Genomic DNA, 17,514 nt, shown 5'->3' with positions numbered 1-17,514 from the left:
CAGCACACTCTGGTAAGGCGAGGGGGGGGGCGGTCTGTGCATATTTGTAAACAACAGCTGGTGCACGAAATCTAAGGAAGTCTCTAGATTTTGCTCGCCTGAAGTAGAGTATATTGTGATAAATTGCAGGCCACACTACTTGCCTAGAGAGTTCTCAGCTATACTTTTCATGTCTGTTTATTTACCAACACAAACAGATGCTGGCACTAAGACCGCACTCAGTCAGCTGTATAAAGAAATCAACAAACAGGAAACCACTCACCCAGAGGCGGCGCTCCTAGTGGCCGGAGACTTTAATGCATGGAAACTTAAATCAGTTCTACCAAATCTCTATKAACATGTTAAATGTGCAACCAGAGGGAAAAAAATTCTAGATCACCTGTACTCCACACACAGAGACGCGTACAAAGCTCTCCCTCGCCCTCCATTTGGTAAATCCGACCACAACTCTATCCTCCTGATTCCTGCTTAAAAGCAAAAATTAAAGCAGGAAGCACCAGTGACTCGGGCTATAAAGAAGTGTTCAGATGAAGCGGATGCTAAACTACAGGACTGTTTTGCTATCACAGACTGGAACATGTTCCGGGATTCTTCCGATGATATTGAGGAAAACACCACATCAGTCACTGGCTTTATCAATAAGTGCATCGAGGACGTCGTTCCCACAGTGACTATACTTACATACCCCAACCAGAAGCCATGGATTACAGGCAACATTCGCACTGAGCTAAAGGGTAGAGCTGCCGCTTTCAAGGTGCGGGACTCTAACCCAGAAGCTGACAAGAAATCCTGCTATGCCCTGCYACGAACCATCAAACAGGCAAAGCGTCAATACAGGGTTAAGATTGAATCATACTACACCGGCTCTGACGCTCGTCGGATTAGGCAGGGCTTGCAAACTATTACAGACTACAAAGGGAAGCACAGCCGCGAGCTGCCCAGTGACACGAGCCTACCAGACGAGCTGAATCACTTCTATGCTCGCTTCGAGGCAAGCAACACTGAGGCATGCATGAGAGCATCAGCTGTTCCAGACGACTGTGTGATCACGCTCTCTGTAGCCGATGTGAGTAAGACCTTTAAACAGGTCAACATACACAAGGCTGCGGGGCCAGACGGATTACTAGGACGTGTGCTCCGGGCATGTGCTGACCAACTGGCAGATGTCTTCACTGACATTTTCAACATGTCCCTAATTGAGTTTGTAATACCAACATGTTTCAAGCAGACCACCATAGTCCCTGTGCCCAAGAACACTAAGGCAACCTACCTAAATGACTACAGACCCGTAGCACTCACGTCCATAGCCATGAAGTGCTTTGAAAGGCTGGTAATGGCTCACATCAACACCATTATCCCAGAAATCCTAGACCCACTTCAATATGCATACCGCCCAAACAGATCCACAGATGATGCAAGCTCTATTGCACTCCACACTGCCCTTTCCCACCTGGACAAAAGGAACACCTACGTGAGAATTCTATTCATTGACTACAGCTCAGCGTTCAACACCATAGTACCCTCAAAGCTCATCACTAAGCTAAGGATCCTGGGACTAAACACCTCCCTCTGCAACTGGATCCTGGACTTCCTGACAGGCCGCCCCCAGGTGGTGATAGTAGGTAGCAACACATCTGCCACGCTGATCCTCAAAACTGGAGCCCCCCAGGGGTGCATGCTCAGTCCCCTCCTGTACTCCCTGTTCACTCACGACTGCCTGGCCAGGCACGACTCCAACACCATCATTAAGTTTGCAGACGACACAACAGTGGTAGGCCTGATCACTGACAATGACGAGACAGCCTATGGGGAGGAGGTCAGAGACCTGGCCGGGTGGTGCCAGAATAACAACCTATCCCTCAACGTAACCAAGACTAAGGAGATGATTGTGGACTACAGGAAAAGGAGGACTGAGCACGCCCCCATTCTCATCGACGGGGCTGAAGTGGAGCAGGTTGAGAGCTTCAAGTTCCTTGGTGTCCACATCACCAACAAACTCGAATGGTCCAAACACACCAAGACAATCGTGAAGAGGGCACGACAAAGCCTATTCCCCCTCAGGAAACTTAAAAGATTTGGCATGGGCCCTCAGATCCTCAAAAGGTTCTACAGCTGCAACATCGAGAGCATCCTGACTGGTTGCATCACTGCCTGGTACGGCAACTGCTCGGCCTCCAACCGCAAGGCTCTACAGAGGGTAGTGCGTACGACCCAGTACATCACTGGGGCTAAGATGCCTGCCATCCAGGACCTCTACACCAGGCGGTGTCAGAGGAAGGCCCTAAAAATGATCAAAGACCCCAGCCACCCCAGTCATAGAATGTTCTCTCTACTACCGCATGGCAAGCGGTACCGGAGCGCCAAGTCTAGGACCAAAAGGCTTCTCAACAGTTTTTACCCCCAAGCCATAAAACTCCTGAACAGATAATCAAATGGCTACTCGGACTATTTGCATTGTGTGCCCCTCTCCCCCAAACCCTATTTTACGCTGCTGCTACTCTCTGTTTATCATATATGCAGTCACTTTAACTATATATTCATGAACACCTCAATTAGCCTGACCAACCGGTGCCCCCGCACATTGGCTACCCAGAATATCTGCATTGGGTTAGGGTTAGGGAATCAGCACCTGAAGGGAGGAATCAGAAGAATGCATTATGTTTGAAAAGATTATTATCCAATAAAACTGATCTCYCACTAACCCGGTTTCCAACCTTTTAGTGCGAGTAAAGTACATGTTGGATAAAAAATGTCATGACAGGCCTGATGGAAACAGAACATTTTCGGTACTCTTTCCAAATGACGACAAAACAACACTAGGTACGATATTTTTGTGTCAGTAAAATTAATTATGTGAGTAATGCCGGTGGAAACACATTTATGCGCAAATATTGATATAATAACCACCATATCCAAGTAAACTTGGAGTCACGCGATGACATGTTGTGTACTCTTCCCACTACGACTCGTCTGGAAAGTCATTTAATACCACAGATTAAATAAATTATGAACTTCACAGGGTGGTGAAAGTGCAAGGTGATGAGCTTGATGCTCCTTTCCAGTAAATATCAAGGGTCTCGATATTTATTGGTGACATGATATTGGTCATCTTCTGGTGACATGATCATAGAAGCTAGGCTGCCAAATAAAAATAATTAAACTATTTTGTCCATAATAATAATCCTATCATGAAGGCAATATGTGAGCTCTAGCCAACAGAAACTGGCGCTGTTGGCTAGAGTTTATGTGCCATTCCCAGAGTGGAGACACTCGCTATATAACTAACACAACATTTTTGGTATGATCAGTAGAGTTGAGGATGCGATGGAACCCATTTAACATGTTTTTCCCCCCATACATACAGATGAAGTCGGAAGTTTACATACACCTTAGCCAAATACATTTATACTCAGTTTTTCACAATTCCTGATATTTAATCCTAGTAAAAATTCCTTGTCTTAGGTCAGGTAGTATCACCACCTTATTTTAAGAATGTGAAATGTCAAAATAATAGAGAGAATGATTTATTTCAGCTTTTATTTATTTCATCACATTCCCAGTGGGTGAGAAGTTTACATACACTCAGTTAGTATTTGGTAGCATTGCCTTTAAATTGTTTAACCTGGGTCAAATGTTCCAGGTAACCTTCCAAAAGCTTCCCACAATGAGTTGGGTGAATTTTGGCCCATTCCTCCTGACAGAGCTGGTGTAACTGTGTCAGGTTTGTAACCCTCCTTGCTCGCACACGCTTTTTCAGTTCTGCCCACAAATTTTCCTTAGGATTGAGGTGAGGGCTTTGTGATGGCCACTCCAATATCTTGACTTTGTTGTCCTTAAGCCATTTTGCCACAACTTTGGAAGTATGCTTGGGGTCATGTCCATTTGGAAGACCCATTTGTGACCAAGCTTTAACTTCCTGACTGATGTCTTGAGATGTTGCTTCAATATATCCACATAATTTTCCCTCCTCGTGATGCCATCTATTTTGTAAAATGCACCAGGCCCTCCTGCAGCAAAGCACCCCCACAACATGATGCTGTTATCCCCGTGCTTCACGGTTGGGATGGTGTTCTTCGGCTTGCAAACCTCCCCCTTTTTCATCCAAACATAACGATGGTCATTATAGCCAAACAGTTCCATTTTGGTTTCATCAGACCAGAGGACATTTCTCCAAAAAGTACGATCTTTGTCCCCATGTTCAGTTGCAAGCCGTAGTCTGGCTTTTTTTTATGGCGGTTTTGGAGCAGTGGCTTCTTCCTTGCTGAGCGGCCTTTCAGGTTATGMCGATATAGGACTCGTTTTACTGTGATACTTTTGTACCTGTTTCCTCCAGCATCTTRACAAGGTCCTTTGCTGTTGTTCTGGGATTGATTTGTACTTTGCTCCCACGGATGAACCAGGCTTGTGGAGGTCTACAATTTTTTTTCCTGAGATCTTGGCTCATTTCTTTTGATTTTCCCATGGTGTCAAGCAAAGAGTCACTGAGTTTGAAGGTAGGCCTTGAAATACATCCACAGGTACACCTCAATTGACTCAAATGAGGTCAATTAGCCTATCAGAAGCTTCTAAAGCCATGACATAATTTTCTGGAATTTTCCAAGCTGTTTAAAGACACAGTCAACTTAGTGTATGTAAACTTCTGACCCACTGGAATTGTGATATAGTGAATTATAAATTAAATAATCTGTCTGTAAACAACTGTTGGAAAAATTACTTGTGTCATGCACAAAGTAGATGTCCTAACCGACTTGCCAAAACTATAGTTTGTTAACAACAAATGTGTGGAGTGGTTGAAAAGCGAGTTTTAATGACTCCAACCTATGTGTATGTAAACTTTCGACTTCAACTGTATATACTGGACAAATCTGAGGGACCCTTATAGGCATGACACCTCTGTGTGTGTGTATGTATGTTTTGTGTGTGCGTGTGTGCCGTGTCAAGGAATCTTGGATTTACGATAATTGTCTGGAGCTAATTGCGCAAGGGAAAAAATGTTTTTCTCTTATTTATACAATTAGTTGACTGTAATGGTGGAGCAAAGGTGTAAGGTGTCGAGTGTTCAAACCATATTATAATGCATAATGACTGTCATCAGAGAAATATGACATTTCGTCATTCTTTACTTTTAACGGGTCAAGACATTAGTACAGTTCACTGGTTAGGCCTGTCCTGTGAAAGATCCCAAACGGACATGCAGTCATCTGAAAGCTCTCTTGGTTCATTCAATAGTGCCACCTGCTGTTGTTCACACCTCATTTCATAAATAACCCAATTTTATTTTCTTGCAAAGATGTATGAATGAGGTTGGAAGAATAGGCCTACCAAATAAATGTTTCCCTCTTATTTTTCTGTCAAATATCAGCTCATCGTCTCACTACATTGCACAAACAAGGGAGTATTTTGTTTCTCATTTTGTTGATATAGGATGAGATTAACAGAAACATGTAATTTGAAAGTCATATCTTTCATTATTTCAACTTTTACAATTTACAATAAAGACATTGTTGTAGGTCAACATTAGGAATCTACAGGAGTAAGAATATGTCAGATAAACTTCCTACAACCTTCCGGAACCCTCACCAGCAATTCTAACTGATATGGCAACCCAGACAGTTGGGTCGTCACTAGTTAAGACCTGATTTTAAATCTAAACTTAACCTTAACCACACTGCTAACCTTATGCCTAACCTTAAATTAAGACCTAAAAGCACATTTTTGTAGCAAAAGTTGACTCCCCCCTCAGGAGACTGAAAAGATTTGGCATGGGTCCCCAGATCCTAGAAAAGCTCTACAGCTGCACCATCGAGAGCATCCTGCCCGGTTGCATCACCGCCTGGTATGGGAACTGCTCGGCATCCAGCTGTAAGACACTATATACTAACTTGGCTSTGTCAGAGGAAGGCCCCAAAAATTGCCTTAGACTTCAGTCACCCAAGTCATAGACTGTTCCCTCTGCTACCGCACGGCAAGCAGTACCGGAACGCCAAGTCTAGTTCCAAAAGGCTCCTTAACAGCTTCTACCCCCAAGCCATAAGACTGCTGAACGATTAATAAAATGGCCACCCGGACTATTTACATTTGATTTTGCATTGCTGTTACTCTCTGTTTATTATCTATGCATAGTCACTTTACCCCTACCTACATGTACAAATTACCTCAACTAACACATTTACTCGGTACCAGTACCCCTTTTATATAGCCTCGGTATTGTTATTTTATTGTGTTCGTTTTTATTTAATTTTTTACTATATTTTATTCAGTAATTTTTTTCTTAACTCTATTTCTTGAACTGCGTTGTTGGTTAAGGGCTTGTAAATAAGCATTTCACGGTAAGGTCTACACTTGTTGTATTGGGCACATGTGACAAATAACATTCGATTTGATTTGATTTGTGACTGTGAATCTGACTGTTGCTGTGTTATCTTGTGGAAACCAGACAGTGGGGGCGGGCTGCCGGCGGGTTTGTTTACATTGCTCATAACGCGCCATGCGATTCTTGGCTACGTGATGACGTAAACTGAAAGAAATCCGGTGGAACTCGGAAGAGAGGTGACTGTTGTATTCTAAATCAAAAGATCAAAATGAAATCAAAGGTGAYACAACTCTATTTTTCATGCATGTACGACTCATAGATATGTACGTATGGTCAGTAATTCTTGAAAACCTAGGAATTCATCATGATCGTAAGAATTTTATGTATTCAGTGAATTCTACTTGGGTTAGCGCCATAGCTCAGCTAGCCAGCTTCTGCAACATTGTTTTTTCAGCATCTTGTGAATCACACGGGAAATGGAAATGTTTACACTTGCACACAGTGTTCTGAATGCAAATCTGCACATAACAGTTTGCAGATGTTGAAATCCAAACCTATATTGCTTACCTACGTTTTTTCTTCATTGTGAGTATTCAATTGTATTTGCTTGGTAACAGCTTCTATCATTGAGTATCATTAGCTAGGTTTCCATCTTATTGGCGACAGATTTCATGCGAATATTCTAAAATCTGCATAAAGAAAATATTTGCATTTTCCGTCAAGTGGAGTGTTTCCACCAAAACTGACTTGTTGCGGAGAAAAAACAGTGCTTGATGACGTAGACACACAGCATTACATTTGTATTGCGTTTTCATGTACAGAATACAAATCTAAATGTGTTTCCATCGCATTTAACTCAACCAATAGTTTTGTCACAAAAACTGTTGCCTAAATAGCCTGCCTACTCTGGTCTTGGCACATGCGTTCTAACCATCAGCTCGCAGATACAGTGCGCGTAGGCTAGTCTACATTATGAGATTATTATGGATATTTGTTTTTGTCAAGCATCGATCATCATGTCACCAGAATGAGTCCCTCGATATTTATTGGAAAGGACCATGAAGCTCATAGCGTGCACTTTCAGCACCCTGTGAAGTTCCTCATAATTAACTTAATCTGTAACCTAATAAACTGCATGGTTTCCCGAGTCGTAGTGAGAGGACCACACACCATATCTTCGCGTGACTCCCAAGTTTGCTTCAATATGATGGTTTTTAAATCGGTATTTGCGCATGAAGGCGTTTCCACCGCCATTTCTCACATAATACATTTTACCGACACAAAAAGGTCCCACCATGTGGAATGAACACGTTATCTGTAGGCATTTATAAAATTGTACCTAACCTTCCTGTTTCCATCACAGTTGTCATTCATTTTCGTAATAATAAAAACAATATTTTTTGTACAGTATTACTTTGCTCACATGAAAACTGTGGATCGAAGGTGGTTAGTGAGTACATCCCACTTATGTACATTTTATGGCCATCTTTAGCAAGTTCTAGCTACTCCATGTGATCTCATGATTAATAGAATTATGAAATATTTGTCTAATTTATTTTAAACTGGCATGGATAGTTAATCACAAGTATTGTGCTTTTATCACATCTAGCTAAGTGGGAGTGAAAGTGCATTTTTCTGTTTTGTCAGTGATATAAGGAAAATCATAGAAACTGTGCTCGCAAAGTTAAAACATGAGTCGATTGCAAAGTACTAGGCCTATGTACTGTAATGAAACAGCAGGGAGCAGGTCTCGAACCCTCGATCTTCTAGCCCGAGGTCCGGCGCGCTATCGACTGTGCCGCAAAAGCATGCTCGTGCGGCAGGGTCGATTTCCGCGCTTATAAACCCAGGGTCGTTACAGTACCTTAATACCTATATGCTCTAGATCTAGAACCCACATATTTAACTTCAACATAATGAATGACTTGTTGATGTTCTACATGTTCTAGATCTAGAACCCTGGCTGCCATGGAGTCCGAGGGTAACGTGCTCCGCGTGGACTTCCCAAACTTCTCCGGATCCCTGCTTCAGAAGCTCAACCAGCAACGGCAGAGAGGCCAGCTTTGTGACATCATCGTGGTCATCCAGGGCCACCAGTACCGCGCTCACCGGGCCGTCCTGGCCGCCAGTTCGCCCTACTTCTGCGACCAAGTGCTCCTTAAAAACAGTGCCCGCTGCGTTTTACCTGACGTCATGCACCCGTGCGTGTTCGAACGTCTCCTCCTCTCTTGCTACACGGGCACCCTGCACCTACCTGCCGGCGAGGTGGTAGCTTTCCTCACGGCAGCTAGCTTCCTCCAGATGTGGCACGTGGTGGACAAATGCACTGAGCTCTTAGAGGTGGTAGGAAGCGGCGCTAGCACATTAGTGCACAAGTCTTCTGGTGGGCTGAGGGACAGGTCTTTCCCTGGGGACAGCAGTTACCACAGCCCTGGGGACGGCTCCATGGGCCTGCAGGACGGCGGAGGAGGAGGAGCAGTAGAGGGCTTTGCCAAAATGGAGATGGACCAGCTCCTGGAGAACAGCTTCTCCCCATCCTCTCTGGAGAACAACAGCATCCAGCCCGGCGGCAGCTGCTCTCCGCCGGTCGACCACGACGGCTCAGGTAGCGAGGCCACCAGCCAGGACGGGGATGACGAGGAGGTTGGTGAGGGGGACTACCAGTACTCCAGACCAGCCTACGTCCCACCCAGCATCATGGGCCACAGAAAATGGGTCCATGTGAAGTCAGAGAGGCGTGAGGATTGCGGGGGCGGCGGGACTCTGTTTAGCGGGGACCCTGCGGTTACTGACCCCGAGCAGATGAACTTTAGCCACTCCCAGGCCTCGGCCAGCAAGAGCTCCCTGAGCCACAGCATCGACGAGAAGCTGGCAGCTCAGCTGGAGGATCGCCTGGAGGAGGACCCGCTGGACTTTTATGGCACCTCCATGGAGGGCTTCTCCGCCGATAAGGCCGAAGGAACCCCGCTTGGGCTGAAGAACGACCTGCTAGGAGGGGCAACCGGGGGTGAGGAGAGTGGCGGTGGTTTGGAAGGAAACCCCAGTGGCCTCCAGGAAGAGACCTCCCACTCGGGTTTTGCCTCAGTGGTCTACAAATTGTACCCCTGCCAGTGTGGCAAGAGTTTCACCCACAAGAGCCAACGGGACCGGCACATGAGCATGCACCTTGGCTTGCGGCCATACGGCTGCGCCGTGTGCGGCAAGAGCTTCAAGATGAAGCACCACCTGGTGGGCCACATGAAGATTCACACGGGTGTAAAGCCCTACGAGTGCAGCCTGTGTGCCAAGCGCTTCATGTGGCGGGACAGCTTCAACAGACACACGTCCTCCTGCACCAGGGCCCACCAGGCCCGGCCTGCCGTCAATGAGCAGGCTGCCCAGATCTGCTGACCCCAGATCAGATTTCCAACTACAGTTCACCTCGTCATCTCCCACAGTCCCGTATCAGTTTCACTGAGCAGGCTGCCCAGATTTGCTGATCCTGGATCAGATTAACACACAGTTGCTTGGATGACCAGTTTAGGTGGATATAGGGTTAATCCACCCCTTTTGATTTGAACAAAACCTTACATACATATTTGCCCATTGTAGAAGTGCTCAGAAACAGCTTTTTCTTTTACCTGAATGCCAACATGTACAAGAGATAAAGGTGGTCAAAGTTTACCCATTTTTCATACCCCAACATACCATAAGACATCCATGTCTTCATCACTGGAAAAGATAAACGGATTAGATTTATATAATTTGAAAAGCTTACAAACAGGGTTGTCAAACTATTTTATATATTTTTTCCTTTAACGTCAATGATCTAAAAACGTGGAAGCTCCTATTTTACATCCTTTAATGTGTTTGTGTTGTGCCTGCCATCGGTTGAGACACAACATGCTCTTGAATACAGGGTGGGTATAATGGTTTGGCTAATAAATGTAGTAAAATGTGAATAACATTTAAATTTCAAGTGGAACCACAAAGATGGTTGGAGGTCCAGACATCAGAGAATGTTGACTTGAGTGGGAATATCTGTTGTTTTAAATTATACTGTCAATCCTCCATAGGAAACCTATTGAAATCATAGGAATTTATATTTTTACATTTGTCATTTAGCAGATGCTCTTATCCAGAGCGACTTACAGTAGTGAGTAATTTTATTGATTTATTTATTTTTATTTATCCCTCGTGGGACTCAAAGCCACAATCTTGACGGAGCATAGATAACATAGATAATTGGAAACATAGATAATAGAATAGACATGACCATTTAAGTTTACATTTATTGGTGGGTCGACCGGCGGTCACCTTTGTGGTAGACTGGTAGTAGTTAGAAGTTAACATTTTTATTCAATTATCATTTCAGTGGTGTACCTGGAGGATATTCAGTAGTGAGTTGCCTAGTTATATAAAGGTTAAATATGTTTTATTTATTTTTTAAACACAGCTAAATTGCAGTGGTCTGAAGGGATAGGTCCATTAAATTTCTATGATTGAAATGATACCCACCTTGTATTCTAGAGCAAGTTGTGTCTCAACTGTTGGTGGGCAAAACACAAAAACCTCAGATGATGTGAAATAGGGCCTAAGCTAAATATGCAAATATGAAGAAGAAAAAAAATCAGAGTTTACACATTTTTAGATAATTGAAGTTAAAGGTTTAAAAAATGTTTTTATTTTATTTATTTTATCCTTTGACACGTACCAACAAACGGGTGTGATCCCTGCAGCGTACGCTCAAACCAGTGTGATTAGAACGCTTATTTAGAACGTTCAGTTTCGATTGATGCAACAGTCAGTGTTTGAGCTYGCCACACTCTTTTTTTCACAGAAACATTTAGCACAAACACAGTCCTTTCAAAGTTAMATCCTGAATGTGACCAGTTTATTTTTGGATACAATGTTGAGACATTCACAGAAGTAGCGACAGCATAACACAATCATCCAAATGGAAAATGTAGGCTACATTAGTATTAGCACTAACTGAGGAAAGATTGACATAACACAAGCGGTCATATTACTATTTACAATTCATTACATCACGGTGAGCTCACCATTGATTGAAATAATAGAGTAAATACTTTCAAAAAATCTAAACTATTTAGACGATGTGTAGTTTGTACGCGCCACTATGTTAGTTTTCTGCGTCAACCAAAGATAAGAAGAGGAGACAAGATGAGTTTGGTCTGTTTTGCAGTATGCGTGATGAAAGGGGTGTGTCGTCTGCGATCATTCACTTTCGGAAGATTACTCGAAAGATGAGTGAACCATTCCTTCACCTCATTATAACATCTTTGGTCTAACAGACGTTTCTGTGACACCCAGAATGCATTGTGAAATTTCAACAAACATGGAGCCATACATAGCTGGAAAATAGTAGTACAACCTTCAAAATAGTATTTTACATCATAGGTGTCCATTAAAATTACAATCTATGCAATAATTGGAATGCATTTTGTCACCAGTACTAGAAACCTGAATAAAACAGTAAATACGTTATCCTCCATACATACTGTATGCTACAGTAGAAGCTACAACATGATATACAGAAAATAAGGCACTTACTTTGATAGGAACACACACAAGTCCAAAGTTATTATTTGTAAAGAAAACAACAATGAAGGCAATGTGAGCGCCAGCCAGAAAATGTGCCATGGGGAAAAAGTTTGTGCAGGACTGCACAAATGTCTGCATACTTGATCTGCAGAAACACTGGGGAAGTGCTTGGCTTGGGCTCTCCCCGAAGAGAGAAGTTTGTCCGGTTCAGTAAAGTCAAATAATTTTACATTGACAAGTTGAAACATAACCCTCGCAGCCTGCTAATTATCTATAGGCTAACTGTCCTCTTACTGAACGATCACATTCATTAACATTGAGTGCATTCTTTGGTGGTGGCAGGTAGTCTAGTGTTTAGAGCGTTGGACTAGTAACCGAAAGGTTGCAAGATCTAATCCCCGAGCTGACAAGGTAAAAATCTGTCGTTCTGCCCCTGAACAAGGCAGTTAACCCACTGTTCCTAGGCCGTCATTGAAAATAAGAATTTGTTCTTAACTGACTTGCCTAGTTAAATAAAGGTAAAATTAAACAATTCTGACATCACGTGTATAAAACAACTCACGCTGGTGTGACCGTTAGAGATATTTGGAACTCACAAGTGAAAAAGGTTAAATATAATTTTAGGTAAATCATGAAATAGTTTGACAACAKTTTGTCATCTTTTAAATGACATCAAACTCAACCGTTTATCTTTAAAAAAAAAATCAGTAATGAAGACAGGGATGTCTCATGGTATGGTGACATGGGTCAACTTTGAGCACCTTTATCTTCTGAATGTTTGGGCATTCAGGTCCAAAAAGTCACTTTCTGATCACTTCTTCCATGGGCAAACATGTATGGAAAGTGTTGTTTAAATCAAAAGGGATGCTGTCAAAAAGTGATTGACTTCAAATGGATTTACCCTATAGACTTACAACGGGGCAGCGGCCTGAGCCAACCGTCACATACAAACTGATCCAAGATCAGAATCCTGGGACGCCAGCTTTGCAGTCTAGTCAGCTACTCAGATCTGCCGAGTCGGAATCAGAACCTCAGAAATTGTGTTGTGTGGACTGCTAAAGCTACTTAACAGGAGAAACATGGAGTGCATGTACAGTGCCTTCAGAAAGTATMCATACCCTTTTACTTATTCCACATTTTGTTGTGTTACAGCCTGGATTCAAAACATTTAATTTCTTCTACTTCTCACCCATCCACACAATACCCCATAATGAAAAAGTTCAAACATGTTTTTAGAAATGTTAGCAAATTTATTGAAAATACAATACAGAAGTATCTCATTTACATAAGTATTCACACCACTGAGTCAATACTTTGTAGCAGCCGTGAGTCTTTCTGGGTAAGTTTCTAAGAGCTTTCCACACCTGGATTGTGCAACTTTTGCGTGTTATTCTTTTCAAAATTCAAGCTCTGTCAAATTGGTTGTTGATCATTGCTAGACAACCGTTATCAGGTCTTGCCATAGATTTTCAAGAAGATTAAAGTCAAAATTGGAACTCGGCCACTCGGGAAGATTTATTGTCTTCTTGGTAAGCAACTCCAGTGTAGATTTGGGCTTGTGTTTTAGGTTTTTGTCCTGCTGAAAGGTGAATTCATCTCCCAGTGTCTGGTGGAAAGTAGACTGAACCGGGTTTTCTTTTAGGATTTTGCCTGTGCTTAGCACCATTTAGTTTATTTTTTTATCCTGAAAAATTCCCCAGTCCTTAACGATTACAAGCATACCCATAACATGATGCAGCCACCAGTATGCTTGAAAATATGGAGAATGATACTTTGTAATGTGTTCTATTGGATTTGCCCCAAACATAACACTTTGTATTCAGGACAAAAAAGTTAATTGCTTTACCACATTTTTTGCAGTATTACTTTTTTATTACAGAATATTTTTATTCTGTACAGGCTTCCTTCTTTTCCCTCTGTCAATTAGGTTAGTATTGTGGAGTAACTACAATGTTGTTGATCCATCCYCAGTTTTCGCCTATCACAGCCATTAAACTCTGTAACTGTTTTAAGTCACCATTGGCCTCATGGTAAAATCCCTGAGCGGTTTCCTTCCTCTCCGGCAACTGAATTCGGAAAGACGCCTGTATCTTTGTAGTGACAGGGTTTATTGATACACCATCCAAAGTGTAATTAATAATTTCACCATGCTCAAAGGGATATTTAATGTGTGTGGTTTTTTTTTGGAACCCATCTACCAATAGGTGCCGTTCTTTGCGAGGCATTGGAAAACCTCCCTGTTCTTTGTGGTTGAATCTGTGTTTGAAATTCACTGCTTGACTGAGGGACCATACAATTATTTGTATGTGTGGGGTACAGATATGAGGTAGTCATTRAAAAATGATGTTCAACACTATTATTGCACATAGTCCATGCAACGTATTATGTGGCTTTTAAGCAAATGTGTACTTCTGAACTTATTTAGGCGTGCCATTACAAAAGAGTTGAATACTTATTGACACAAGACATTTCTGCTTTTCATTTTTAATTAATTAGTAAAAAATGTATAAACATGATTCAACGTTTGACATGATCAGGTACTGTGTGTAGGCCAGTGACAAAAAAAATCTACATTTAATAAATGTTTTAATTAATTCTGTAACACAACCAAATGTGGAAAAAGTCGAGGGGTGTGAATACATTCTGAAGGCACTGTAAATAGACTTTGAAGCACGAATGGGTTTGGTCACACTAATGTGGGTTCCATGTTACCTCAAGGTTCTCACATAGACACATCAATAGCACACTGGCTAAAGCCATTATATTTACTGGGTTTAAACCATATATGGGCCTTTCTTTTGTTAACTATGTGGTAGGGCGTTTTTTTCGCCCTCAGGACTGGATGTTGGAGAGTAGTGCRATTTATCTTGTCAGTTAGCCAGCCATTCCACAGAGGAGTTGCCATTTTGAAACCGTACTTGTTTATCCTCCGATGACTTTTCATATCTGTCACCTTGAAAATCAGGGATTCTCCTGTTCATCGTGTATTAATAGTTTATTTATTCATGGTTTTGGGAGTGGAATCATGTAAATGAGACAGTGTATCTTTGACATACTTGTACAGTTGTAGAAAATGATGGTAGGTTCAATGATGGTGAGTATTGTTTAAGGTGTGCCAATGTACTGTGTAGACCAAGTTAGGTCAATATAACTTGTGAGGCTGTTGAGCTATGTAAATGGAATAGTACTTATGATATTGGCACGTGTTTTTGACATATTGAACATACTTAAAGTAACCATCCAGTGTTTCCAGATTTCTATGAAATATGACCCTAAAATTAATGACAATTTGAGTGAAATACTTTTCCTTCCAAAAATGGGTAATTAAGCATGTTAAAACGCAACTTTTCTGGGTTGGAATTGTGTGTGCGTACCCCAACAACAGAATGGTGTTGGTGTATACCGGTCATTAAAAATGTTGATGCAAGTTGACTGAAGATTGCCCTGCTCAGCCAATGAGGCAGGATGACATCATTCTCTATGAGTAAATAGCAAGTATTTGTTTGAGATACAAGTTGGTGGAGGTGGAGTTTTTTAAGTGTTTTTTTAAGTGTTTTTTTCCCTCCAATTTATGCTTAGGCCACAAATCTGAGTATAAGACGAGTCAACAAAATTATTTGGGTATGAGTTAACGGAATATATACTTTTAAAAGTTAGGTTTTCCCGGGACAGTTACTTTAAGTTTAATGAGTCATGCATTTCAGTTTTGGAAATAGTATTCTTAAAGGCACTTAAACCTATTTTGAACCAGAGCATGCCTTTCTCGTGACTTTTTACCAGTAGGCTACCTGCTAGATAGTCTCTTCACACTTTTGTACAGTCAGCCACATAAAGAGTTATGTGAAAAACAATACAAGAAAGGTAGTATACCTCATTTTTAAATTATGCCTGGGATAAGAATTTTGCAGTTCAAGTAGGCTGTTTTGCTTGCTAGGTTTGTTTTACAGTTTATACTATTTCAATTCAAACATGATTTGATTGATGTTATGTTTAACTGGAAACCTCAATTACATATACTAAAACCTCAACATATTTATCATAAAATATTTAACTATATTTTTGGGAAGTAGGTATAAATAAATGTACAAATGCACAAAAAGATTACTGTACGGTAGTTTGTAGTTACACAACATCTGATAATCAACATATTGAATATAGTTTGTGGTTTCTTACTACTCTTATAGCCTAATAAATATTGTTTTTAGATAATTTATGACTGACATTGTTGATATATTGTTATTTTTTAATCAGCACGCATTAATGGATTTTGKATTTAAGATATGATCCTTGAATCCTAAAATGTTTTGTAAAAAAGGTGACAATTGGTACTTACACCACCACAACGAGGAATATGCCACAATCRGTTCACCAATAGCTTTCTAGGTATTGTTAAAGAAAAATAAAGTGGACAGTCTAAGATTTTGCACTAGTTGCTACTTTTGTGACTATGTATTACGGGTGCCCTGGGAAATAAAAAGCAAACTATCTTAATTTTGAGGATAAAAAACATAATGATTAAACAACAGGACCAACTGAATTTGTTTTGGAAGATGTTTCTGCTTTTGCTTCCTTTATATTAGTGATGACATTTTGTAGTATACTGTACAATATGATACTACACATGTTAGTATCCCTTGATCAGGTTCCATGATCAAACATGTTTTTAGAAATGTTTGCAAATGTATTGAAAATGAAATACAGAAATATCTCATTTGCATAAGTATTCACACCCCTGAGTCAACACATGTTAGAATCACCTTTGACAGTGATTACAGTCTTTCTGGGTAAATCTCTAAGAGCTCTGCACACCTAGATTGTACAATATTTGCACATTATTCTTAAAAAATATTCAAGCTCTGTCAAGTTGGTTGTTGATCATTGCTAGATGAAAATTGTCAAGTCTTGCCATAGATTTTCAAGTAGATTTAAGTCAAAACTGTAACTAGGCCACTCAGGAACATTCAATGTCATCTTGGTAAGCAACTCCAGTGTCTGATCAGCCTTGTGTTTTAGGTTATTGTCCTGCTGTAAGGTGAAAATAACCTGGACCAACAAAGGTATTGCTGGAACAGGTAATTTTTCATAATTTTTCAGCATTCTTGATTACAAGTATGCAAATTGTATTTTTTGTATCGGCTGCTAACGAAACAAAAGACAATCATTTTAGAGTGACGGTCTTTTTCATGTGAAAGCTAACATTGGTGCATTTTATTTCAAAGTAGGAACTCTATGTCTACTGTCTACTGTATTTCTTAGGTGATGTTGTTTGGAAAACTACTTCATTAGGTTACATTAATTATTTAAAAGATATTACCTGTATGCGGTACAAAATATGGTATTTGAAATGATGCTACGGTATTTGCTGCCACATTGCATTTATCAGAAGTTCTGTAGGTTTTCGGGTTATCTGGAGAAATGTCATCTAATCATCAATTGAAAATAAGTTCCTCTGAATGATAGGCCTAGGTACTGTTAAATCAAATTAAAGTGAACAGTCTGAGATTTAGCAGTAGTTAGTTGCTACTTTTGTGACTGTATTACAGGTGTCCTGGGAAAATAAAGAGCAAACTAATAGGACCAATTGAGCTTGTTTGGGAAGATGTTTCTGCTTTTATTATATTATATGATTGGTGAAATTAAAACTACCTCACACATAA

General features: G+C 41.0%; 1 protein-coding gene across 1 annotated transcript; it reads left to right on the top strand.

The window, feature by feature from the left end:
* Nucleotides 1-6,512: 6,512 nt before the first annotated feature.
* On the top strand, nt 6,513-16,286 carry LOC111963612 (zinc finger and BTB domain-containing protein 43). Its single transcript, XM_023987137.2, has 3 exons — nt 6,513-6,593; nt 8,263-15,397; nt 15,451-16,286. The coding sequence occupies exon 2, from the start codon at nt 8,282-8,284 to the stop codon at nt 9,701-9,703; it is 1,422 nt and encodes a 473-aa protein (XP_023842905.1). The 5' UTR covers nt 6,513-6,593; nt 8,263-8,281; the 3' UTR covers nt 9,704-15,397; nt 15,451-16,286.
* The last annotated feature ends 1,228 nt before the right edge of the window (nt 16,287-17,514 follow it).

The sequence above is a fragment of the Salvelinus sp. IW2-2015 genome, linkage group LG5 (genome assembly GCF_002910315.2).
Source record: "Salvelinus sp. IW2-2015 linkage group LG5, ASM291031v2, whole genome shotgun sequence".
NCBI classification, from domain to species: Eukaryota; Metazoa; Chordata; class Actinopteri; order Salmoniformes; family Salmonidae; genus Salvelinus; species Salvelinus sp. IW2-2015.
The sequence above is the reverse complement of the archived record's forward strand: the minus strand, read 5'-3'. Positions and strand labels throughout refer to the sequence as shown.

Coding starts and splice junctions, on each gene's coding strand:
- LOC111963612 (XM_023987137.2), top strand. CDS start 8,282: ATGGAGTCCGAGGGTAACGTGCTCCGCGTGGACTTCCCAAACTTCTCC.